Source organism: Pituophis catenifer, unplaced genomic scaffold, assembly GCF_029215685.1.
Source record: "Pituophis catenifer annectens isolate HBS135680 unplaced genomic scaffold, rPitCat1.0.hap2 SCAF_3, whole genome shotgun sequence".
NCBI lineage: Eukaryota > Metazoa > Chordata > Lepidosauria > Squamata > Colubridae > Pituophis > Pituophis catenifer.
Window position 1 is genome coordinate 52,757,187 of NW_027256883.1, and position 26,233 is coordinate 52,783,419.

The 26,233-nt window shown below is 37.2% G+C and overlaps 1 protein-coding gene across 3 annotated transcripts in view; it reads left to right on the plus strand.

Moving 5' to 3' along the window:
- The window catches only part of PTPRM (protein tyrosine phosphatase receptor type M), a 480,156-nt gene that overhangs the window by 297,059 nt on the left and 156,864 nt on the right, over positions 1-26,233 (plus strand). For all 3 annotated transcript variants that reach the window (XM_070940620.1, XM_070940621.1, XM_070940622.1), the window contains exons 12-13: positions 12,299-12,572; positions 13,607-13,643. In XM_070940620.1, the coding sequence (XP_070796721.1) occupies positions 12,299-12,572; positions 13,607-13,643 (311 nt within the window). The remainder of the gene's footprint in view (positions 1-12,298; positions 12,573-13,606; positions 13,644-26,233) is intronic.

The following is a 26,233-nucleotide window of genomic DNA, read 5'->3' on the forward strand; positions in this document are numbered from 1 at the left end:
TGAATACATATCATTGCCAAATGTCTATTATACATGTATTTAGGACTTGTCAAATGATGCAGGAAAACACAAGTGATTGCAGCTATAAAAGGGCAGTTTTGTCTTCAACTAGGTATACTATGTATACATGTACAATGACAAAAAAGTTGCTGCTATTATTATTATTATTATTATTATTATTATTATTATTATTATTATTATTATTATTACAACTGATGTGAGTGATGATGCATAATTCATAGCACACATATACTATATAACAGTAATGACTAACCTTTTCGGCACTGAGTGTCCAAAGTGCGAATGTGCGTGCGTGTATGCACACACACCCATAACACAATGCATGTGTGCACCCTGTGCAAGTGCATGCGACCCCCCGCATGCACATGCGACCACCCCACGTACGCATATGACCACCCCATGTGCGCCCCGCACATGCACATGTGTCTCCTGTATACTCCCTGCCCCCCCACGCATGTGCAGCAGCGACCTGAAAACCAGCTGGCTGGCAGGACGCACGCGCATGTGCAGCAGAGCTAAACTGGGACGACGGCTTGTTTGTCCACAGAGAGGGATCTATGTGCCACCTGTGGCACACATACCATAGGTTCGCTATCACGGCTATATAGTATTAGCAATATGAAAGAAGACTGCTTTTTTTACCAGCTACTGACTATTATTATGTGGAAAGGTATTTCCTACACAACATTTGGTCCTTGAATTCTAAGTAAGTACTGCATCTTGCTAATCTTTCAGATATATTTCAGAACGCAGTAAGTTGAATGCTTCAGGGCAAGGTTATGATCACATGCTAGCTACGGTAATAGAAAAGCAACAACTTTCTAAGGAAAGCTGAAATTATGACAGAAAAAATGAAAAAAAAAAAATCACCCAAGGGTGCTTTCTCCCCCCTCATATTAAACTTGCTTCTGGAAGATGAAAGTGTTGAATTGTCTGATGAAAAAATGTTATTGTTGAACATTTGAACAAATTAAATGTTGACTTCAACCTCCATAACCTGGAAGATATGACTAAGCACAGCTAGGAGTAAACCCATTTGACATTATCACTGAAAATTATGATAATAACATTTGAAGCATGGTTGGCTGAGATAATCCAGTACTGAGATATTGTGTAGCAATTCTCAAAAAATAAACATAATCACTGACTGCATTCTGGATCAAAGTAGAAAGATATGGGAATGAGGGAAATGAGGCTTTGAAAATTTTATTCCTGTTTTCTACAAGATATTTGTGTGAAGCAGAATTTATTGCATTCCCAATCACAAATGTCAATCTTTCAAGATAGATTATAGTTTAAGGTGCAGTTTTTCAAATACATATCATGGTTTGAAGAATTTTAAAAGCTTCTATGACGTCAAGACTAACATTTGACAGCTTGACTACTGCAGTGCACTCTACATGGAGCTGCTCTTGAAAATCACCCAGAAGCTTCATTTGCGCAGTGACATGGGTAGTGACAGGAATGACTCAGGATGCCCATATAACACCTCTGCTTTTCAGGCTGCAGTTTTTTTCTGGATGTGATTCAACATGCCAGTCATTATGTATACAGCCTACATGACACAGAGCCTGGTTACTTGACTCTGTCTCCTTTGATATCTGTAGAGAGTAAAAAGGATAATAAAGACCTTGACAGAAAGAAGGAAAATTTATTCAGACTTCCAAGTTTTTATTAATATAGCAGATCTTAATAAAAAATAATTATAGGCCTAGGTCAGGGGTCGGCAACCTTAAACACTCAAAGAGCCATTTGGGCCCGTTTCCACAAAAAACAAAACACTGGGAGCCACAAAACCTGGGTGGGCGTGGCCAACTCAATGTCACTCAGACCAGACCCCCCCCCCAGCTCCGTGTTTTGTGGCTCCGTGTTTTCTTTGGGAAATAGGTAACTCCCTCTCTGTCTCCCTTCCTCTCTCCCATCTCTTTCTCCCTTTCTCTCTATCTCCCTCTCTCTCCATTCTTCTCTCATCTATCTTTCTTTTTCTCTAGCTTCCTCTCCCTCCCTCCCTCCCTCTTATCTTTCTCTTTCTCTCATCTGTCTTTCTTTTTCTATCTCCCTATCACCCTCTCTATCTCCCTCTCATTCCTCTCTCATTCCTTTCTCTGTCTGTCTGTCTCTCTCTTTCTCCCTCCCCCACTCTCTGTGTCTGTGTCTGTGTGTGTTGCTCTCTCTCACTTCCTGCCTCTGTCTCTTCTCACACTTGGAAAGCCCTGCAGCCCTGCATGATCTTTTTGGGGCTTTTCGCCAGCTGGTTTTTTTTTTCCTCTTTCTTTTGGAAAGCCGGGCTGGCAGAGCAATGAGCGCAACCTGTGGAGGAGGCTTCCCTTCTCGTCCCCCTCCTCCTCGCACCTCCTGACCGGCTGTGGCGGGGCCGGGAAGGTGCGCACTTTCTGAGTGTGAGAAGAGAAAGAGGCAGGGAGAGAGAGGGAGGGAGAGAGAGAGAGAGAGAGTGAGAGAGGGAGGGAGGGGGTTTCCCCTTCCCTCGGGGAAATGAAAGCAAACAGAAATATAGCTCTTTCTGAAAGTGCTGAGATCGGGGAAGGCACAGGAAACAGAAAGCCGCAGGACAGCACTTCCCCACACCGCCTCCTTCTTTCTCTTGGCCCGCTGACAAGGGAGGAAGAAGACCAGGCTTAGGGGATGGCCCCCACCTCGCAAGATCCGCCCTACCTTTCTTTCCAGCAGCCTTTGATGATGCCAACAGCAAATGTACCAGGCGCAATGCTGTTGCCACACAAAGGCAAGTGCAAGGGCGCTTTGCTCTCACACTAAGGATCCGACCATGCCACTGCTGTGACAGGGAGCCATGGCAGAGGCCCAAAGAGTCACATGTGGCCCCGGAGCTGCAGGTTGTATCACTAAATAATACAGTTTGACATCACATGACCACATAACATAGCAGTCCCCATTGCCAACACTAACTGAAAACCACCTAGCACATTAAGCAAGGACCCATAAGAAGCTCCCCATTCCCATTTTGATCCTTCCCAGCCCTGAGCCTCAGTAAGGTAGAGATTGTTTCCTCTTCACCTTTTCTCACCCACCTATGTCCTCCCAATCTCTGCTCTTTGGATGTCCTACAGAGCAGCTTTCTTCAGTGGCGGTGGCAGCACTGGGGTTGAAAAAGAAACCCAGGGCCTTCAGCAATCCTGGCCTCTACTTCAGCCCCAGTTGGTCTGGTGGTTAAGACATGAAGCCGGTTGGGTGACCATGAGACAGTCACACTCTCTCAGCCCAACTCACTTCACAGGGTTGTTGTTGTGGAGGCAGGAGGGTTGGATGTATTTATAACTTGAGTTATTTGTAAAAATAATAAAATAATATAAAAATAAAAAACATGTGATATAAATAAACAAACAATACTACTGTTGAATGCTGCCTCAAGCCTCATTCTGCAGCCAGCCACCACAATGCAAAATCACTATCACTCTGCACTTCACAAGCCCTGCTGCACCTACATGATCTTTGTTGTCTTCTTCCTGCTGTTGTTAAGGTGTGCCTGTCCTGCCCTTATATGAAGCAGCTGCTGGGCAAACTAATTCTTCTTTTTAAGACAGCTTGTGCTGTTCTCCAAATAGTGCAGGCTATTGTCATGATCAGTGGTGGGTTCCTCCCGGTTCGGCCCGGTTCGGCCGAGCCGGTAGCGGTGACAATATGATGTCACCGAACCGGTTCTCCCCCCGCCCTCCCACCCCCCACCCCCCCACGTTAATCTTACCTTTTATTTGGTCCCACCCCCAATCTATTGCTGCCTCCTGAGTCCCAGCTGATGACTAGAGAGAAAAAAACTGTTTAAACTCCTGCCGCGGGGCTTCAAAGGGCCGTCCTACAGCTGATCAGTGTTAAAAGCAAACAAATGAGTCGGGTCATAAGTGCGAGGACCTTCCAGAAATGACTCTGACCAGCTAGCCATGCCCACCTAGTCACATGACCTCCAAGCCACACCCACAAAATAAGCCACGCCCACAGAACCGGTAGTAAAAAAATTTAGAACCACCCCTGGTCATGATGCTCTATAACACCTTCAGAAAGCTGCTGAGGCCTTCTACAGCATCGCAAGAATGATGTGTGCTATTTGGAGAAGAGCAGAGGTGGTCTTGGAAAGAAGCCTCAGCAGCAGCAGCAGGAGCAAGATGGGGGAAGTCAGCAGCAGGCTTGCAGAGTACAAGGGTGTTGGAAGCTTTGTCCTGGGGGCACTGACCACAGCTCAAGGCAGTTCTCCTTGGTGGCACTGGCACTGGGGCTAAATTAGAGGCCTGGGGGGTGGGGGAGTGACCAGCTGAAAGTTTTGAAGGATCCAGACCTCTAGTTCAATCCCAGTGCCGCTACTGCTGAGGCATTGTGCAGGGCATCCAAAAGGGCAGAGATGGGAGGAAATAGGCAAGTGAGAAAACATTCCTCCAATTGAAAGGGGTGCCAAGCACCTGAATTTTGCAGTACAATTCTGCAATAGCCATAACTTTGGGGACGAGGCATTAGTAGCATTCACTCAGTGCTGCTGTAACTTCAAATGGACACTGAACAAATGGTGATTAACCAAGAAGTACCTCTATTTGGCATCTGTATTTTGATCTGGTACACTTCACAGGGCTAATAGTATCTGCTCATCTGATTTGGTCTGGGAGGGTTGCTGCACTCCATATTCCTTTGATTAACCAATGTCATCTATCAGGGTCTTGGAAGTACTAGATTATTTGATTACTAGAGGGCAAATAGCTTGCCTGGATCATTGAGAACGTATCTAAAGGCTCTGGTTTAACATCCTGACTTTCTTGCCAAGCAGCTTTTTCCACCATAGTATGGTTCAGATATGTTGGATTAGAAAACCCATCCTTCTAAGGTTACTGATTCAAGATTACACTGATCATAGTGTTAACATCTGGCTGAGGGAATACCTCATGTAGATTCCCTCAGGAATCCCTCATGTAGATTCTTGAAATCTACATCTAACACAAGCTGGTGTTATGTTATTTTTCACAGTTACAGGCCAATATGGCCAGTTGTAAACTAGTATTACAATTGCTAGAACTGTCATATTGTCTCTAAAACATGGGTAATATCGGGCAAGGAAATGCCTTTAAAAAGTTAACATTGCAATGTGTAAAACAGCATTTTTAATTTTAATAAACCTAGCATTAACTCCTTCTTATGCCATATGCATATTCAAGAGGACTCTATTCTGCAATGGCACACAGACTAGGAAGAAAGGGTCAGAAACATATGGTAAATATGATAAATAACCACAATCATTTTAATTAATTATTTGGTGAATATTTGGTGGAAGTAGCATGTGTATGTAATGGAAACCCTTGCTGAAAGGGGGACAGAATTCCAGGACACCACCATCAATAATAATTTAGTGAAATGAGACAGAAGTGCTGCCAACCAGGGTTTGCTCACTTGGAATTCTAGGCCAGATGTAAAGATTAATAATAGGTGGCCTTTTAGGGAACTCTCAGATCCATTCTAATGTTTTACTTATTACTTTATTATCTCAAATGTCCATAACTGGTTTTTTTCCCATTTTGCCCTTTGTTCATAATATGGTCTAGTAATTGAGTTCATATTTTTCACCCAACCTTTCAGCTGTAATTAATATTTTATTATATCAGATTTTTATCACTAAATAGCCTAGCAGCAGGATATTGAGTTGCATATATGGGTTTTTAAGTTCCAGTGACTTACTGATGCCAGGTTACTTTCCTGTAATGAGTTATGGTTGAGAGGACACAAAATGCATTTATGGTTCCCAGCTAATATTCCAAAGCAATTTATGACTGATCTTATCAAGATCACAGTCAGACCAAGAGAAATTAAAGTAATGAAAATGGAATATTCATCAGTTGAGATCCATTTATCATATACAGTATATGGAATGTGATCAAAAAGGTGAAAAAGTATATGCAAGGCTAGTTATAACTTGTGTGTGTGTGTGCCATTTTATGAACAAAATCTGGTTAGGTCAAGTGTATTTTATGGTGTGATTAAAAAAACTTTTTATTATGTAGTGAAGAATAAATGCCTTACCAATATGATACATTTTAAACAAATAACTGTTTTCATCTGCATATGTAAATGAAAATGCATTTCACACATACATTTTTAAATATACCTATTGCATATTTTTTAAAAATAATTAGTTTCAAGATACTGGCATTCAAAACACAATTAAATATATTAATGAATACTATTATGTCTAGATGCAGTCATAATATTCTCTGAGTCTAATACTAATATCAGTAACTAATTTTTCAAAACACAGAAATTCCACACTTTTTGTTACATAGGTTTCCTATGGAGCAGAGTCTATTTTAGCCTTTTATGTTTTGTGGTAAAAGAATCTATGACTGTTGTATTTTGTTTTTATTTTTGTATTTTAACAACTTTGTACCCTTGGTGATAAATCCTATTACATATTTCTTCTTAGTGATATGGTTTGAATGATCCATTGCTTGATTTGGTGTTGGGCTTACTTTTTCTTGCAATTGTAAGCCTGTTACAACTGGCTTCAAATTGCTGATAAAACTCAATTTTTCAAACAAGGGGCAAAACTTAAATAATAATAAAAGAAAATTATATAGCCAAACACAACATTCGTACTTCTGCGAAGACTAGTCCCCAATTGACCTTTCATAAATCTGGAATTTAAAAAATGGGATTTTACACTTTACATATGTTGCATTTATTGGAACAGGAACTGAAAGAAGGTTCAGTCTAAACTGAAGAACCTGGGAATTTTATTGGACCATAATATAGTTATCCTGTGTTAAGACATGCTTCCTGCTTTCCTTATATGAACAGAAGACTGTTGTAGCTTCCTTTTCTGTTAAAGGCAAAATGATTAATTTTTGTCAGGTATAGTGCAGCCCAGAATAATTAAATATTAAAATGTATGTATCACATTGAGCTGTGGAAATACTCTTGCATTCCATGTACTTAGCAAAAACATATTATACAGAACAGAAAGATACACAGCTTTGAATCTCCCCAGGCTCTGCTGCAATCAAGATATAATATAAATTAGCAAGCATTTTTCTTCCCTGAGGAAGTAAATAATTGGTCTCAGTCTCATTGTAAATGCCCTCCTGACAACACAGAGGCAAAAAAATGCCTTCACCTTCCATTGACGATCCATTTTCCTTAACAGTAGATCCACAGGGATTTTCTGTCTGTGTGCATAGGAACACAGTTTGTGCATAGAAAAGACTTTGCTTGGATCTTTTCTTGGCAGAAAATCCCCTTTGTAAATAGTAATTTAAATCTTTGGAAATATTCCTGTGAAATGGTTGGATGGTCCCAAAGAAGCTTAAAGATTTTATTCATACACTCATGCTAATGCACACACATACACAAACATTCATATAAACATGCTTTCGTTCCATTTTTCCTTCTGTCAAGCTGGAAATGTAACAGAATATTTTATCCAAGCTACTGGAGAATTTGTATTGGGTATTTCATCTTTAGAGGATGAAATTAAGCTATCTTTTATTTCCTCCTGCTATAAGACAACGTGGGCAGTTTTTCTAGCCTTATTTGTGGAGTCCATTTGCAGGAAACTAGAGGAAAAATAATAATTTGGCTTACTTCAGAAATTTATAGCCCCCTCAGTTTGAATGAACAGCATCAACTTAATTCCATTTACTAGTGAATACGTTACAAAAAGAAGGTGAAAATGATGGGCTGCAGCGTGGATAATTTTGAAGAAGTTGATCTTAATTTGCAAACCTACTTCTTGTACCATCAACTTCCAATAGAGTATTGAGTATCATCTGTGAGAATAGAATAGGGGATGGCCTAGAAACCAGGAGACTGTGAGTTCTAGTCCTGCCTTAGACATGAAAAAAACATGAGCCATTCTCTTAGAGTCCAACCCACTTCACAGCATTGTGTGAGGAAAATAGGAGGAGAAAGTAGTATTATGTATGTTTACTATGTTGAGTTACTGATAAAGTAATAAAAAATAAACAGCAACATGAAATCAACAATCAACAGCTTTGAAGGCTAATTTCCTAATACCAGGTTTGAAAGAATTATTTTGAACAAGAGAACAGAATGTGTTTAATCTTAAACAATCCAGACAACTGTTTAAATCAATATGTAAAGGGGGAGGGGGAATTTACTGCCCTTTCAAATAAGAGAGTATTGATTTTTTTAAAAGAACAATTATCATTAAATAAAGATGTGAACTGCAAAATAATGGGCTATTATAGTAATAAACCATCTCAAAAATATGTTTGAATGGGAAAGAAAATTTCAATCAGTTGCAATTTTCTGAAAAGCAAAATACATTTTCTTCACTTTGTACTGGAAGAATTAGTAACCAACAAGATCTATAAATCTAGATCAGGGCTACTGTTATCATTTTAAAGGTAATGTAGTTGCTTCTAATAGTAGATGCAGTGGGTTGGGAAATAGATTGCCAGTGTCCCTGAAGCTCATCACTCAAGTACAGTGAAGGCTACTTTCCCATCACTCTAGTTGCCTCCTCTGTGAAGGACAGGAAGTCATTTTTCCCTTGGTCTCATGCAATCTTTCACAAGATATGCCAAATCTAGACTGTCTGAAAATCAATAAGATACTGGTGAATTATTTTCTTTTCTATGTTTATTTCTGTGCTGAGATATTTTAAGTACTCATGGAGAGATATTTACTCTAGATAAATTACTCCTTCATAATGAATTAGAATTTGTTAGCACATTGCTATTAGTCATAGCAAAAGGAAAAAAAGTCCCTGCAGATTGTACTCCAATAGTCATTACTATTTCAGGTTAGGAAATTACCAATGCTTCATTGAGTGAGGGGGTCTTCCCATCCGCCCTGAAAGAGGCGGTGGTGAGGCCCCTCCTCAAGAAGCCTTCCCTGGACCCGGCTGAATTAGCTAACTATGGTCCTGTCTCCAACCTCCGCTTTGTGGCGAAGGTTGTTGAGAGTGTGGTGGCGCAACAACTTCCTCGATTCCTGGATGAAGCTGTCTATCTAGATCCGTGCCAGTTGGGCTTCAGGGCGGGTTACAGCACGGAAACGGCATTGATCGCATTGGTTGATGATCTCTGGAGGACCTGGGACAGGAGTTGCTCCTCTGTCCTGGTCCTCCTAGATCTCTCAGCGGCTTTTGATACCATTGATCATGGTATCATGCTGCATCGGCTAGAGGGGGTGGAAGTGGGGGGCACCATGCTACGGTGGTTCTCCTCCTTCCTCTCTGACCGTACACAGTTTGTGTTGACGGGGGGCAGAGGTCGACCTCGAGGTTCCTCACTTGTGGGGTGCCGCAAGGGTTGGTCCTCTCGCCTCTTCTGTTTAACATTTATGTGAAGCCGCTGGGCGAGATCATCCATGACTTTGGGGTGAAATGTCAACTGTATGCCGATGTCACGCAGTCGTACATTTCTACCCCAGGCTATCCCAATGATGCCCTTGACATGATGTCCCACTGCCTGGAGGCTGTGCGGATCTGGATGGGGAAGAACAGGCTCAGACTCAACCCTTCCAAGACTGAGTGGCTGTGGCTCCCGATGGCCCGATATAGCCAGCTGACACCATCGCTGGCTTTTGGGGATGAGATCTTACCCCCCTCAGAGAGGGCTCGCAACTTGGGTGTCCTCCTGGACTCACGGCTGTCCTTGGAGGATCATATGACGGCCGTGGCCAGGGGGGCCTTTTATCAGGTTCACCTGATCTCCCAGTTGCGTCTCTTTCTGGATCGGGATGTCCTGCGCAGAGTCACTCACGCCCTCGTCACTTCCTGGCTGGACTATTGTAATGCTCTCTACATGGGGCTCCCCTTGAGGAGCACCCAGAGGCTCCAGCTGGTCCAGAATGCAGCCGTACAAGTAATAATGGGGGTGACTCATTGCTCCCATGTAACACCCATCTTGCGCGAGCTGCACTGGCTCCCGGTGGTCTTCCGGGTGCGTTTCAAGGTGTTGGTTACCACCTTTAAAGCACTCCATGGCTTAGGACCTGGTTATCTACAGGACCGCATTCTGCCACCGATTGCCTCCCACCGACCAATACGTTCCCACAGAGAGGGCCTCCTCAGGGTGCCTTCAGACAAACAGTGTAGGCTGGCGACCCCCAGGGGGAGAGCCTTCTCTGTGGGGGCCCTGGCCCTATGGAATGAACTGCCCCTGGACATACGAAGGATCTCCGACCTCCGTGCCTTCCGTTGCGCTCTGAAGACCCTATTAGCAAGTTGGACTGACAGAATAAAGGTTTTTTAAATTGGGTTTTGATAGGGGTTTTAAAATGATCTTAGTTGGATGTTTTAAATTTGGCCGAATGATTGAATTATTTTAATAAGCTTTTAATTTTTGTTGTACATTGTTTTTACCATGGCTGTTTACCGCCCTGAGTCCCTCGGGAGAAGGGCGGCATACAAACATAATAAACTAACTAACTAACTAACTAACTAACTAACTAACTAACTACCAACTATAGGGGACAGAGATCATCCCCATTTCAAGGCCATAGCCAGTGCTGTCTGAAGACAATTCCGCAATCATGTGGCCATGATGTCGCAGAATACCGTTTCCTCTCCACCAAAGTGGTACCTATTTATCGACTCACATTTGCATGTTTTGGAACTTTGCAGGCAGGCGAAGATGGGAGCTCACCCCATTGCGTGACACTCAGGTGTCAAACCCAGGCTGCCAGCTTTCCAGCTGACCAGCCCAGCATCTTAAACCCTGAGCCATCCTGCCGCCCCCTATTAGTCATAAGACATAATAATAGAACACATAAGGTCCTTTGTACTCAGTTCCCTTGAAGGTGGAGAACCCTTTTTTGTGTTTATTAGGATAAATGCTGTCAGTCATTACTGAAGACATATAATCTAGGTGAATCTTATTTCTGACCCAATAGATGAAATACTAAATGTGCTAAAAGAGCTAGTGCAACTTTAGTCATCTGGGAAATTATTATAGTAGAAAAGAAATATAGAGATATGGTTCAATGGTTTCCAGAGTCATATTTTCTTAATATATATCTCACCAGAAAGTATGTCCATTAATAGGATTTAAAAAGAGAGTTCACATTATGAATGTAACTCAAAATATCTTGTAACATTCATTAACAACACGAACTCGTTTGTACAGCTTTAAAACATATAACTCATAGAATGGAGTGAAGTTAACACTGACCTAGGTGCTTATAAGGTGGTAATTTACATCAGGAAGACAGTCTTGTGTGAAAATGGGACAGCAGGCAGAATTTAGCAATTTTTCATTACCACTTGGACGTTGATAAAGGGGAACAGAAAAGAGCTTTGTGACCTTTCAGTGCTTAAATTATTAAAGAGCAAATAGATTTGAGGTCTGGTTGGTCGTAGATCTAATTTGTCTTTTTAGGGGAAAGATGAAAAGATATTTTGGGTTTGAAATTGCTTTAATCAACTTGCTTCATTTTTTAATGTATCTCAGGGATGAATTCACATGTTTTAGAGTGCAGCATACACGAACCTCTTTACCTGAATGATATTTTCCATTCAGCTTTCCACATTTTTTAAACTGCAGACTGAATCTTATAATTCGGAAAAGTATAACATTGAAAGGATAACTGTATTTTTTCTACATCTTTAAGAGCAATATATCGAGTCAGTTCATGTTCAAATTTGAACCAAATCCTAATGTTCTTTATTTCCATTTTCTTAAGTCATTCAATATTCTGAAACTAAATAATTGAATACATTATCAGCACCGTTGATGTCTTACTTGATTATGTTTCTGGGTCAAACTACATGTTGCATTATATACTTCAATGCAATTATGCAGGTTTTTGAAGAAAGATTTGAATTATCGCCTACAGGTTGGGACATTTAAAACATCCCATTTTCTCATGTACAATTAACTGTCTTTAAGACTAACAGAAACATCTTTTCCTGATCAGATTTAATAAAGCAGGAAAATTCCCTCTACTAGTAGACCTCATCTTTGAAAATCGGGTTCGGATTGGGGAATGAGAATAATATAGGTATTCCTCATTTAGCAAACATAATTCACTTTGTCACCTCAGGTATTAAGTAAACTGGTGGTTAAGTGAAATAATGACTGTGCTTATGATCTTATGTCAGCTGTCCTTTGTTTTACAGACCTACAAAAGACATAAATACGTATTGTATTTTGTATTGTATGCCTGTGTTATATGTCATAAACATACAACTATTTATCATAAATTTTAGTTCATATGATTTAAGAATTTGTTTTTTTTCAACCAGTGGTTTAATTCTAAATTAACCCCATTTTTTCTCATTTCTTGTCTTTTCAACCTTTGCTAGTGTCTACCAAATAGTTGTTGAGGAGGAACGTCCTCGCAGAACCAAGAAAACCACAGAAATCCTGAAATGCTACCCCGTGCCAATTCACTTCCAGAACGCTTCAATTCTGAATTCCCAGTATTATTTTGCAGCTGAGTTTCCAGCCCACAGCATTCAAATGGCTCAACCTTTTACTATTGGTGACAACAAAACCTACAGTGGCTTTTGGAATACTCCTCTTCTTCCTCATAAAAGTTACAGCATTTATTTTCAAGCTGCCAGCAGAGCAAATGGGGTAAGCTTGAGAGCACAGCTTTAGTGTGGTATCCAGTCCATGCTGTCGTACCTTATGCCAAAAATGAAAAGAAGTTCTCCTTCTCTCTCTCTCTCTCTCTCCCTCCCTCCCTCCCTCTCCCTCTCCCTCTCTCTCACGTGCGCGCGCGCACACACACACACACACACACACACTCCCCTAATCTACCTATCTAATCACCATTGTTTGGAACAGAAATAAAACAGGGAAGAATGTTATATCAATCGAAAAAATAGGAGCAAAATTCTGTTCAAAATTTTCTTACTTATACTCTTTTCAATCTCCCTTACTAAATTGTTAATTAGCTGCTCCTTGGCTTTTTCAACTATATTATCTTACTACATCAGCCTAAACAGTGTTCCTTCATGGTTGTGTTGATAACAAACTTTTGGGCCTTTTTTTTCCTTCAAATAATAAAACAAAGCAAAGCAAATTAAGCCAAAGTGCCCCTCCTTTGCAGATCATATTTTATCTAACAGAATCTAGAATTTCTTTCCATTTTCTGGGCATACCTACAAGAGCCCTTCATCTCTTGATAAGCTTCAGTTGTTTCCCTTGACAGCAGAGAAATGTTTTCTGCCAAATACCATAATGGGCCATGTCTTACAACGCATTGATAGTGCAGAAATGTGAGCTATCATTGATTTTTGTTTGCTTCCCTTACATGTCTGGTATGCTGCCTTGAACTATCTAACTGACTGTAAAGAAAATAAAATATCCCAAGGTCAATGTATTGTCAGAAGGAAAAAAAAAAGTATAATGGCTAATATCTCATTCATGTTCTAGTTTAATGTTAAGTGAAATATTGATGTTACATGTCCAAGTACATTTTCATTCATTTAACTTTAACAGGGAAATGAAGTAAACTAGAGAGACAATTGTTAAGCACGAAGATATTAAATAAAATTGACAGGTTTTTGAGCATAACAGTGGTTTGACACGCACCTAAAAACAAACACTTGTTATTTTTCTGGATGTAAATCAGCAAATAATCATTTCTTTTTTATCTGCTATAGGAAACAAAAATTGACTGCGTCAGAGTGGCTACTAAAGGTATGCTCCTATTGTGTAGTTCTTTCTAGCTTTAAATCTGTACCAGATTATTTATATATTGTTAACAAGATTTACAAAATCCTTTTATGATATTACATATAGATTACTTAAATGTATAACAAATGGAAATAGTGAGTTCATTTAATATAGAAGTCATAGTCTTATAATATTTGCATATGATTTTCCCCATTTTTCCCATTTTCTATTTGTGGCTTTCTGATGCTGCTGTTTGCCTAATGTTAAGCATTATGTATGAGAAATGGATAACACATATCTAGGATGCTAGGAACATCGCTGTTTTAACAACTGCAATAAAATCATGATATTGAAATGATGCATTTAAATTTCAAAAATATTTTTTGACAATTTTGGTCAAATGCTAGGAAAGCTAGACTCTGTATCAGAAAACAGAGATTAATCCACACCATCTGGAACATTCTGTAAAAAATTATAGAACTATAATTCCAATAAAAACTTTTGGGAAAGACTTGCAGAGCTTTATGAATTCTATTTATAACAATTCCTTACATTGTGTTGCAAAGAATTTTCGTTGATTTGTGCTTCAAAATTGAAAGTTGGCTTTTCATACATTACAAATATTCTTAGGATAAATGGAATCAGAAAGCCCAAGATATGAATTGTTGAATGTGCAATTTTTTTTCTTTTAACATTCTTAGCACATCTCAAAAACATTGCTGACACAAGTGTTACTTATTTTATACATTATTATAACATATTATTTTGGCATGATTATATGGCTGATACTCATTTTACAGAGAAATATAGGCAATTAATTGATTTTGGGTATTCTTCATGATTATATAGTACATATAAACGTTAGCACAAAGACCACAACTGATGGTAATGAACAATAATGAAGTTTCTTCCATATATTATTCCTAGTCAAATGGAATTTTGTTTAACTCCAGAGTTAAATAATTAACCAAGAAGAATAATTTATTATAAATGGATAAAATATTAACTATTGTAATCTGTTTTTTATTTAGAAGTTATTCTGCCCATGTTTTATCTTTTGGTAGCTGAACTTTTTTATTCCTATGCTTAACAAAACAAGAAATCTTCTCTGCACTGAAGTTGGTACCATAGCAACAAATAATATCAAAGTAGCTTCTTAGTGAAAGGGAAAAGATAAGATTCAGCTTTCATTTAAAACATATGCTAGTTCATTTTATGATATAAAAGCATCCTTGTGAATGTTTTGTAAAACTTTTGAAAAGCCTGTAGTGTTCTCAGGGATATAGGACTGGGGCCAAATGTGTAGTACTTGTTTGGCAATTTCCTCCCAGAATGGCAATAATTAAGGCAAGAACTGTTTTAGCCATGTTTTTGAACAAAGGCTGGCCACTTGTTATCTATTTGTTGTCCTGTTGATTGTAATGTACACACGAGTAAATGGCGTCCCGTGACCTCAGACATTACTTACATATAAGAAATTGACTGAAATCTCATAAGATTCAAAATAATTCTGCAGGAACTATATTCCTATAGTTGGCCAATTATTTAATTGCATTAAATAATTAATGCAATTATTTAAAATATTTTAATTGTGTTTTTAATCCCTGTGATACATTTTCACAATGGAAATAATGTCTGAATAGGCATTTGACCTATGGAGACGCATTAACACCTGACATAAATACATTTTTTGTGTTACAATACTGGCATTATTTTTTACATAAATCTTAGTAATAACATTTATTCTTTACTATATCCTGGTAATATTCTGCCCATAACTAATTCTGCAAGGGAAACAGAAGCAAGCTTTCTGGAAAGTCTGTTTATAAACAAAAAATTGGGACAACATAAGATTTCTCCAAGAAACTTCATTTAATATGTCTTCTCCAGCTGCATTTTGAAAGGGTATTTTTAGTTGATTATGGCAAGCTGACTGCAGTGAAGATAGAATAGTTATATTATCTGGTTATACTGTGACTTAAATATAAATTACATTTGAATAATAGGTTTTGATGAATAGTACAATACAGGGAATCTTCGTTTTCTGACTGCCTCATATAACAACCATTTGAAGTTTAAAAAATAGCTTCCTCAACTTTAAAGTCCTCAATTTTATGACCATCACAGCATCTCACAATCAAATCATTGCTATTTATGTGTTTTGCAACAGGCCTGTGTCAACCAGAGTTAATAGAGAAAGCAAATATTAAATAGTAGGTTGTTGTCATGATCTTTCAATTAGCAACAGCAATACTTCACTTAACAACCAAAGGGGGAATGAAATCATAAGTTGATCATTTTCACATGATTTTCACTTAGTGATCACTATGCCTAGCATTCAAGTTTCCAGTCCCAATTGTGGTTGCTAAGCAAGGAGTGCCTGTATATAAAATACTAATAACAGTTAGCAGTTGGTGGTGTTTGTGTGTATGTGCACCTTTAAGCAATCTTGTTCTAGCAAGAACAACTCCCTGCAGTTTTTGTGGCAGGATTTTTGGATGAGGTTTGCCACTGCCTCCTTCCTAGACTTCAGAAAGTTGACTGGTCCAAAGTTACCCAGCCAGTTTTATGCCTAAAGCACAATTAGCATTCACTGTCTCTCTGTTTCCAGCATAATGCCTTTAACACTATATTAAATTGACTCTTTATTTATTACAAAGATTCACTGAAGTATAAGATATGAATATTAAAATATTTCTTACTTACTTGCTACAGTAAGTAAATCTTTGTGTTTGTTTCTTGCACGTCATTCTGCTTTTGTATAGGTGTATTACAGTTTTATTAAAAATATAATGTTGGTATTTAACATTATATTAATGTTAAATTAACATGTTAAAGATAAGTAACCCAGTTAGTATGGAAAATATATTTTCAGGTAGCATTTGATTTGTATCGGTCCTTATCCCTTTCTTGCTTGCCAATTTTTTTTTTATTTTATTTTATTTTTATTTTTTTTTGCTTACCAAGTGTGTTTTGTGCACTAGTCAGTTATGTTAACTTATTGTAGCTGTATCATGCTTTTTTCCCTCTACCAAATGATTTCGGGTTAGCAATAGCAATAGCACTTAGACTTATATACCGCTTCATAGTGCTTTACAGCCCTTTCTAAGCAATTTACATTGTCCCCAAGAGATTATCTTATTTTACTGACCTCGGAAGGATGGAAGGCTGAATCAACCTTGAGCCACTCAGAATCGAACTCCTGGTGTGAGCAATGAGTTAGCCTGCAGTACTGGATTCTAATCATTGCACCACCATTGCTCTTGGTTAGAGTTATTGGTCAAAGGTTGCTTTTATTTGCAACTTTAGGTATTCATGCCATAATGACAACAAAAATATTGCATCAATTGATTATGTCCATGACAAGGAAACTTTTTCTACGTGAGATTGGGCAAAAAAGGAACAAGAGGCCTTTAGTCTTCTATATTTGATAGTTCTGGGAATCAAGGCAGAGTGTTGTTCGTGTATAAGATCAATGTGCCATTAATGCTTTTGTTAAGTTTTTGTTAAAATGATTGATTGATTAATTGATTCAGATTACATTTGCAGAAATAAAATATTTATGTCCCATAAATATGGGAGAAATATGGGAAATATTAGGAGAAAACTCACTAACACACAAACAAGAAATGCTTACTATGTATAGCAATGTAAGGGTAATTATCATTCAATCATAATAATTGAAGTGCTTGTACAAATATGAGATATTTAACTAAATATTGTATATAAATACATTTTTATATGCAGTAATTGCAATGCCAGAGCACCATACCTGTCTCCTTTCACGCTTAGGAAATCAGTTATAACAGGATAGAACAAGGAAATAAGATGAAAAGAAGCTTCTCAAATAAATTATTGCAGGTAGAGGCTTTAGTGACTTCAATGCATTTGATAAGCTGTATCTGACTCTGTCCATACTTGTAGATTTTTCCTGAGAAGAAAAGTGTAAGTTGTACAGTCCCCAAAATTTATTTTCCAAAATATTGATAACTAAGGATTGAAGCATTATGCATTATAGTGGATAGTGCAGAGGCACCCATGCTTTCTCGTATCCCTAAATTATTGCCATTTAAGTGAAAAAAGGGAAAGAAATGGCTTCCAAATGGATTAGTTTGGTTTAATTTGGTCCATCATCAAAAGTATAAATATGGAAATTCATTTTTTAGGAAATGCTGCTGCTTCTCTCTATTTATTAGGATTGCTACATATACATAAAAGATAAATTTGAATAAGTTGAATTTCTACAGTACAACTACAGAACATTATATTTACCTTACATTTATAGAAATATGGGCAGTTGTTTCATTTAGTAATTTTTATTTTTATATTCTATTAATATCTTGTTTTTCCACCAAAAAAAAGTTCTCACTCCAGGCTAGCAATAAGAATAAGAATAAAACAAAAAATCCAAATGATATTATAAAACATAATAAATGTTAATGTTTTCCTCTGCATTTTAAAAATAGGTACATTAGCTTCCTAGTTCCTTCCAGCCTAAGTTGTTTCTGAGCCAGATTTTCATGGAAATAGCAACAACAAACCTTCATCCACACTATCACGTTTGTCCCAGAGAAATAAAACCATAAATGAAACTATAGTTTTGATATTACTGGAATATGTCAAACTTTGTTTTGTAATAACAATCCATGTCAGTCATAGAAAGAAACTTAATATTTTTTATTATATTTTATTTAAGTATTTTATCAACAGTCTTACACAAGTTACTATATCCCAGTGTTTCAGAGTTACATGGAGATATTTCAAAATACTATGACATAGCAATATTGAACTTTAATGTCTGCACATAGGGAATAAACTCATTTCTTCATTCATTGCTACATACTAATTTTAATCAAACGTATCTGTATAAATTTAAGTTTTCATATAAACCATTCTCTCTTACTTTTCAGGGTTTTTTTAAGCCATGCCAGAATTCAGATGTAGCATAATAATATTGTGCATGCTGAATCTGACATTTAAAGTTGCTTTACTCGTATCCTTTCTTCAATCAAATACATCATCCTTTGCATGTCTAAAGACTTAGGAACAATTCAGTATGGAAAAACTTTAAATATATATTGCAAATACTGTGTGTCTGCAATTTTTTAAAGTCGTTATATTTATAAAAGAGACAATACTTATGTTTCTGTCATTATTAGTCTACAACCAGATTTAAACAGAAGTGCAACCTGTTATTTATATAATAAATCATAGTAGTAGTAGTAGTAGTAGTAGTAATAGTAGTAATAGTAGTGTTTATATTTGTATACTTGATAATGATAATGATAATAACTTAATTTGAGTTTCAGATTCATAGATACTTGTGACTCACAGTTCTCTTAAAATTACTATTACAGAAATATGTCTTTTAAATTATGCCTTCCACTAACCTTATTTATAAATCAAAAATAAGAAAAAATTGCCATGGATATTATACAAACATTAAAAACATAAAAGGAAGACACAATATACATAGAAAAGCAGTTAAGAAAGAGATGAATTTCGCAAATAGCCTATATTTGTATGCACTGTATATGTAATATTGAGAACATGTCACTGGAAGAAACTTATCCTATTGTTAATAACAACATGCTTCCTTTCACCTCAGACTGCTGTTTGCAAATATCTTTCAAGAACATAGAGGTAGGAAGATCCATCAAAGGAATCACAAGCATTAAAATTATGGGTACAACTGGGCAATCAGAGTCTGATAGTTTTATATGCATGTGATCCATGCATGCATTATTAAAAGGAGTAAAATTTCAATAATCTGTTTTACTTCCCACCCCCCTTCCTGCAGGAATGTCTACCTTCCAAATATATACATTCAGGTGTCTCTGGTGCTATTATCCAGTTTTGGCTCTTAGCCCAGCTAAACATTTCATTTATTATAGATAGTACTTGATTTATGACAGTAATTGGATTAGAATTTCTGTCACTAAACAATGCCATCATAAAGTTCGATATCACATGACCACATTGCTTAATAATGACAATCAAGGCTTTCCCCATTTCCACCATTGACTGAATTCCAGTGGCCATTAGCTGAAGACCCACCCCAATCCCTCTGAGTCCAGAACCTTGATTCTTCCAAGGAGAGGGATTAGGTCCTCTTCAACTCCCACCAACTGCTTGCTCCCTCCTCTGTCCTTTGGCTGCCCTGCATCCTGCTTGAGGGGCAGCAAGCAGCCCAGGACCACGTGGCTCTGGAACTGCTTGCCACCTGGGTTTCTTGGCATGCCTGGAAACCTTCATTCCCATCCCAGCAGTGTGCTATGGCGTGAAGCTGCAGTAACTCTAGGAAACCAGGCCAGTCCAGCATTACTGTGTGGTGTGAAGTTGAACTTATCCCAGATCCAGCCCAGCAGCATAGCACAAAGTTCCTGGAAGCCTTAGTCTGGCCCAGCAACACAGCACAAAGCTGCAGTTACCCCATAAGTAGTGGTGGGATTCAGCCAGTTCGCACCACTTCGGGAGAACCGGTTGTTAACTATCTGAGCAGTTTGGCAAACTGGTTGTTGGAAGAAATCATTAGGACAGAGAACCGGTTGTTAAATTACTTGAATCCCACCACTGCCCATAAGCCACAGCTCTATGATCTGTGGAGATGCTGCAATGACTGTAACTTTGGGGAATGGTCAGAAATCCCTTCATTCAGCACCATCATAACTTCTAACTGTCACTGAACAAATAGTCGCTAAGCAAGGACTACCTGTATCTGTTAGGGTTCAACATTTCTAACTTAAGATGCAACTAAGTTTTCAAATTGGGAGGTTGTTTACAATATTTTTTAACATAGGAAACATACTGATTTTTTTTAAAAAAATGTATATAGGATAAAGACCTCTAAATTTAAGAATGCTCATATAGTAATGAACATGGGTGTGACTACTGCCTTTCTGCTGGTGTTTTAAGGAACTTTATTTATGGATTTATTCAGTTTATATTAATCCCACTCGAAAATCCAATACAATATTTCATATATATATTTATTTTTTCTGCTTCATTTATTTGTAAACATTATTGTCAAAGAAATTACTTTATTTATTTGTCACTGAGTTTCTGCCTTTCTTCTGATACTTCAAGGTAGTACACATAGAGGCAGTTTTAAAGGTATACAAAGAACATCAGAAAGTGGTTTACTTTGCTACTGTTCTGTACAATGTATGGTTCTGTATAACTGGATGAACAAATATGAGTGAAGAATGAATTACACTTTCAATAGACATACTGAAATTTGTGATTATCTTTTTACAGAAGCTATGATAATAAAAATATTGCCATGTATACTTCAGTTACTTCAGTTCACATTAACCTTTATTCACGTGATTGTGTACCCAGACATTTTTCAGTTACATAAAGAAATTAATTAGTGTAAATCATTCCTAACAACTACCTTCCTTCCTTCCCTCCCTCCCTCCGCATTTCTTCCTCCCTTCTCCTTCCTTCCTTCCTTCCTTCCTTAATCAAGACAATTAAAATGGAACAAATTTTTTCTTGCTAGCTTAGCTTCAGTCTGGCTTTTTTTTTTCCCATGCATGCTGACCTGGAAATCTTCCTTTGCCTTAGCTGCGATAATCGTGACTCAGCTTACAACACCATACATTCGCATCGCCCCTGCTGCAGGTGACGATCAACTAACAGGTCAGACATTCAAGTACAGACAAGTCATCTTACCATTTCCACCTTTCTTTATTTTTACTTGTTTTCTTTACATCCTCATCATTCTTTGCTTGTCGCTGGTTTATTACACTATAGAATTTATATAACAACTCTTACATCTGTTGATCATTTGCTAGATATTGAAAAGTTGAACACCTATTCATGGTTGCAAACGATTGGGCTGCATGTTTCATTGTGTGGTTGGACATTGGGTTAATTCTTTAAAGCCTAATACTGTAAATAATTTCATTTGCCTGACATTCCAGCAGCTTATACATACTTCAGGGTTTTGTCATACATACGTATACAAACTTGAAATTAAAGAGCCATTCACATATCGGGAAAATAGACGCTGAATTTCTTTGTTTCTTATGTCTCTTGGAAATATGTTGAGTGGGATGGAATTTATAGGAAAGAAAAATATAATGAACAATGAAACAGAAATTATCTTTCCATTTGATTATCTGTTATATTCTGTTTCATTCCCCTGTCTATTAGTCAGGTCTAACTGCAGGCTCTTTGGGAAAAAAAATATTTAGGAACCTTGAAGACTTACCAAGATTTTAAAAAATAAGCCAGAAAGTTCATACATTTCTATTACAAAGGTCTATTGTAATGTGTATATATAAATAAGAATAGCACTGATAACACTAATCCAATTTGTTAGTTGCAGTTGGTTGGATTTACATATCAGACTTCACTATAAAATATGACTTACAAACAAAAGTAAAAGGTCTAGTACAGTAACTACTATAGGTGTAGGATAGTATAAAAAGAACCATAGAAATCCAGAACAATCCACAATGTAACATGTATCAGCCACATCATGATTCAAACAATGTAAAGCATGTAATTTATATCATGCAATAACAATATAATGTGAGTAACATCATTTGTTCATTCTGTGGTTATCTTTGACCATGGATAGAGCTAATCTTTTTCCAGAATCTCTTACTTTTGAAATTTTCCTGTCTGTAAAAATGAAAATGCATCCCAGTTTAAAAGTTCATTAATTTCTATTTATAGTGAGTGGTGTTTGCCACAGACAGTGTTATGTAGTGGTGCATTTCATCACTACTACTTTTTGCACAATTGCTTTGCAAAATGAGATCCTTCTCTGAAACCATATTTCAATTGCTTTTCCCTTCAAGCTACCTGTTTATATATTTACATTCCAATTATAGTTCTCCAATCCCATGGGAATTGGGAAAAATTGAAAATAAAAAGGATGTTTGACTTATAGAACTATAATATTTTTGTTAGAAATATAAAATGCTGAATTATCGTAATATGTATTATTTTGAAATTACATGAGGGTACATGCTTGCTTGCTGAAGGTATTCCTTACTAAATATTAAAACTATGATATATGCTAATGTAAGCATTTTCCCCTCATGTTTAAACATATATTTCTATCCTGTTTGAAGGCATTTATTATATGTTTAAATTATAGCTATACATTTATTAATTTGCTATTTAATAAAGAAGCTACAAATTATCAATTTGAACGGTTTGGCAAAAATATCAGTCTTTCTTAAACTTTCTGCTTTCAAGACCCATTCAATAAACATTCTTGAGTCATGTATAAATAATATTAAACCCATCAACCCATTTTTCATTTAAAACATTCATTATTATAACAAACAAAAAATATTAAGAGTGACATTGTTTTGAACTTTTGCATATACCTTCAATATCTGGCAAATAATTTTGATTGATCCTTGGTCTATGTTTTAATAAATACGCTTATATATTATATACACCATATATACACCTTCCTCAACAAGAACAAAGCAAGAGGACTGCATTTGTCTTGGCACTAATCATTTAGTTTTCAGTTTATATAATAAGTTCGAAATAATTTAAAGCAGAGTTTATGAAGCCTGAATAAATTATTCAAAATTGGGTAAAAATGGATTTTCTTTAACAATACACAAACCCATTACCCAATGACAATAGGGACATTTAAATAAGGACTTTTGGGTAAGTGTAAAAAGGACTTTCTGATAAACAGTTTTGAGTAATGAAGGAAACATTTGAGAAACACTGATTTAAAGAGATTTCTTAAAAAAACAACTACTTCAGGTTAAAAAATAACATCCTGAGTCCCTTCTCTGCTGCTTAAGAAAAAAGAGTTGAGGGTGTCAAAAAAGAGGAAAAAGATACCATTAGAGAGAAAATTCTGCAATTTCTGCAGGTTCGAATCTTACCAGGCTCAAGGTTGACTCAGCCTTCCATCCTTTCTAAGGTAGGTTAAATGAGGATCCAGTTTGTGGGGGCAATAAGCTGACTTTGTATAAATATACAAAAGTATGAAGGCTATTGCTTAACGCATTGTAAGCCGCCCTGAGTCTCCGGAGAAGGGCGGCATATAAATCAAATAAAAATTAAAAAATTAAAAAAAATAAAATCTCATGGGTTTATACCACTCTTGTTTTCAGTACCAACTATCACATATTCCCAAATAGAAAAAGAACTCAGTCTTAGATTGCCCACTTTGCAGCAAGTGAATGACTTATTTTATTGCACTGTTTCCATTTAAGTTAAGCGTTCAAGTTGGAATATTAACTTGCATCCTCAAATATTTTGGCTAATTTAAAACAAATTCCCACCTTTCATGAGTAGGATGTCTGATGCCAAGTAGAAAATCACTTTACTCCACTGAAACTGATTTTTCAGAATATATGTGCATCTGTACCGCTATTTTCTTGCTCCAACACTTTTATTCTCTTGTATATTAGAGTGAATTTTCTGCTTGAAGGAATGGCAGATAGCATCAATTAACCACGTGTAGTAAAACACGGTACAAATTTGGGATGTGTAAAACAGGTCATGCATGAATCATTCTTTTCATGGAACAACTGTTTTCAGCAGTTTCATTTAAAGCGAAACATGGAGGTTGGGCCAGATACAGAGTAAAATGGGGCTATTTTGAACCAGATGTAGATCGCAATGTAGTTGTTCCAGAGATAATTCTTTTGGGAAATAAGAACATATAAAATCCAAGTATGGTAGATGAAGGTAGATGGTAGGAAAGGAAAGGGATAGAAATATAAGGGTTGGGCGGGTTGCTGTGGTTGGACATCAGTAGTGGTATTGCTGTGGGGAGGGAGGATGTGATATGCATTCAGCAGTCTTGTCCTGAGGGCTTTGTTTTGTATTTTTTTCTTTTTCTTGGTCTACCGAATCATTGCCTATCCAGAATACAATGGGCTTGTTCTGGGCTTGGGGGAAAAAACCTATGTTTTCTTTCATACTCAATCTAATTTTTATGCTATATGGTTTGCTCCTGGGGCATATTTCCAGTTTTGTCCTTTAAAAAACAGACTGTTAGCTGAAACTAGAAGAACTAATGTAATAAAATAATGCTGCAACAATTTTTCAGGTTTCTTACAAGATCTGAAATCATTAATTTGTAAGGTGACATAATTCTATTGGATATCTAATAAAAGTATTATTTTAATTTTATCAATTACCTGATTGATAAAATTGAAGAATAAAACTTGTAGAATTTCTCAGAAAAACAAAAACTATTACCTGTTGCTTTAAAACAATCAAAAATAATTGCTCTACATATTGATAAAGATTGCTCTTCCCCTCTTTATTTATTTATAGTGATAGTTTAATGTATAATTGTCTATAATTGTATGAGGTATATCTGTTCTTTTTTGCCATCTACCTACATACAATAATAATTGGGTATTTTTATACAGAACCAAAGATTTAAATATGTTAGGTTATTATACCTCAAACTAAATCAAGATGTCATGTTCCTGATGGTAAAAATCTAGATGCCTTTAGATACTCGGAGCCCAATAAAACATCCTAAGAAAGGGTATTAAATGAGGCATGGCTGGTACTGACACAGGCAGTCTGTGAGAGGACAGGCTGCCTGAGATTAGCTAGCACCTGGGCTGATGGTGCCCTGCAGCTATAACAAACCTGTAGCGAAGCAGCTGGATGTGGTCTGTTGTTGGTTGTGGAGCAGTTGGCAGTGAAGAGTTCTGGGAGTGAGAAGGGTTGTGGGTTTTGCTCTTCTCTGTAGGAAACTGTAGTTAATAAAAACTATAGTTTACTACTGATAGTAAGGAACAGTAGTGGACATGAGGAAGAATCTGGGACTACTACCTAGGGTTTGCTGGTGTGAGGGTTGCCTAAAGGCCAAGGAGGTGGCATGGGCCCTCTTTGGGTATTGCGAGCCCATTGAATTCGATATATACAGAAAGACCCTGTGACACAGTCCTAGATTAAGAATGAGTTCTGTTCATAACACTGTCTTTAAGCTGAATTTGTATGTAAGATAGAATTTGTACTTACAAATGGATTTACTAACAATAGCAATAGCAGTTAGATTTATATACCGCTTCACAGTGCTTTTACACCCTTTCTAAGTGAGCTAAGTCAGCATATTGCCCCCAACAATCTGAGTCCTCATTTTACCAACCTCGGAAGGATGGAAGGATGAGTCAACCTTGAGCCTGGTGAAATTCAAACTGCCAAATTGCAGGCAGCCGGCAGGCAGTAGAAGTAGCCTGTAGTACTGCATTCTAACCACTGCACCACCGCAGCTCTAGATTGTGTTGTCCTTTCTTGAACTGATAAAACTGTTGAATATGAATAAAGAACATGAATAAAGCTTTTCACAAACCGTTGGAAACAGGCTATATGTATTAAAAACTGCCACTTCAGCAGTTCCTGAAAGCATTGCATGGCTTCAGCAGTTTATCTGCTCAAGGAAGGAGAACGCGAGCTGCTAGTTTTAGTAATAGGTAGCCTGTTTGTATCTAAAGGGTTGTCCTTAAATTGGACCTTCTTAAGCCAGAAATTGCCTATAGTATGCATTTACTACAGGTAGTAAACAAATAGACATACATGGAAATTATGGAGCAGCTGTTATCGGTAGCATCTATGTTTAGATAAAGTCTTCCACTGATAAGGCCCATCAATTGTCA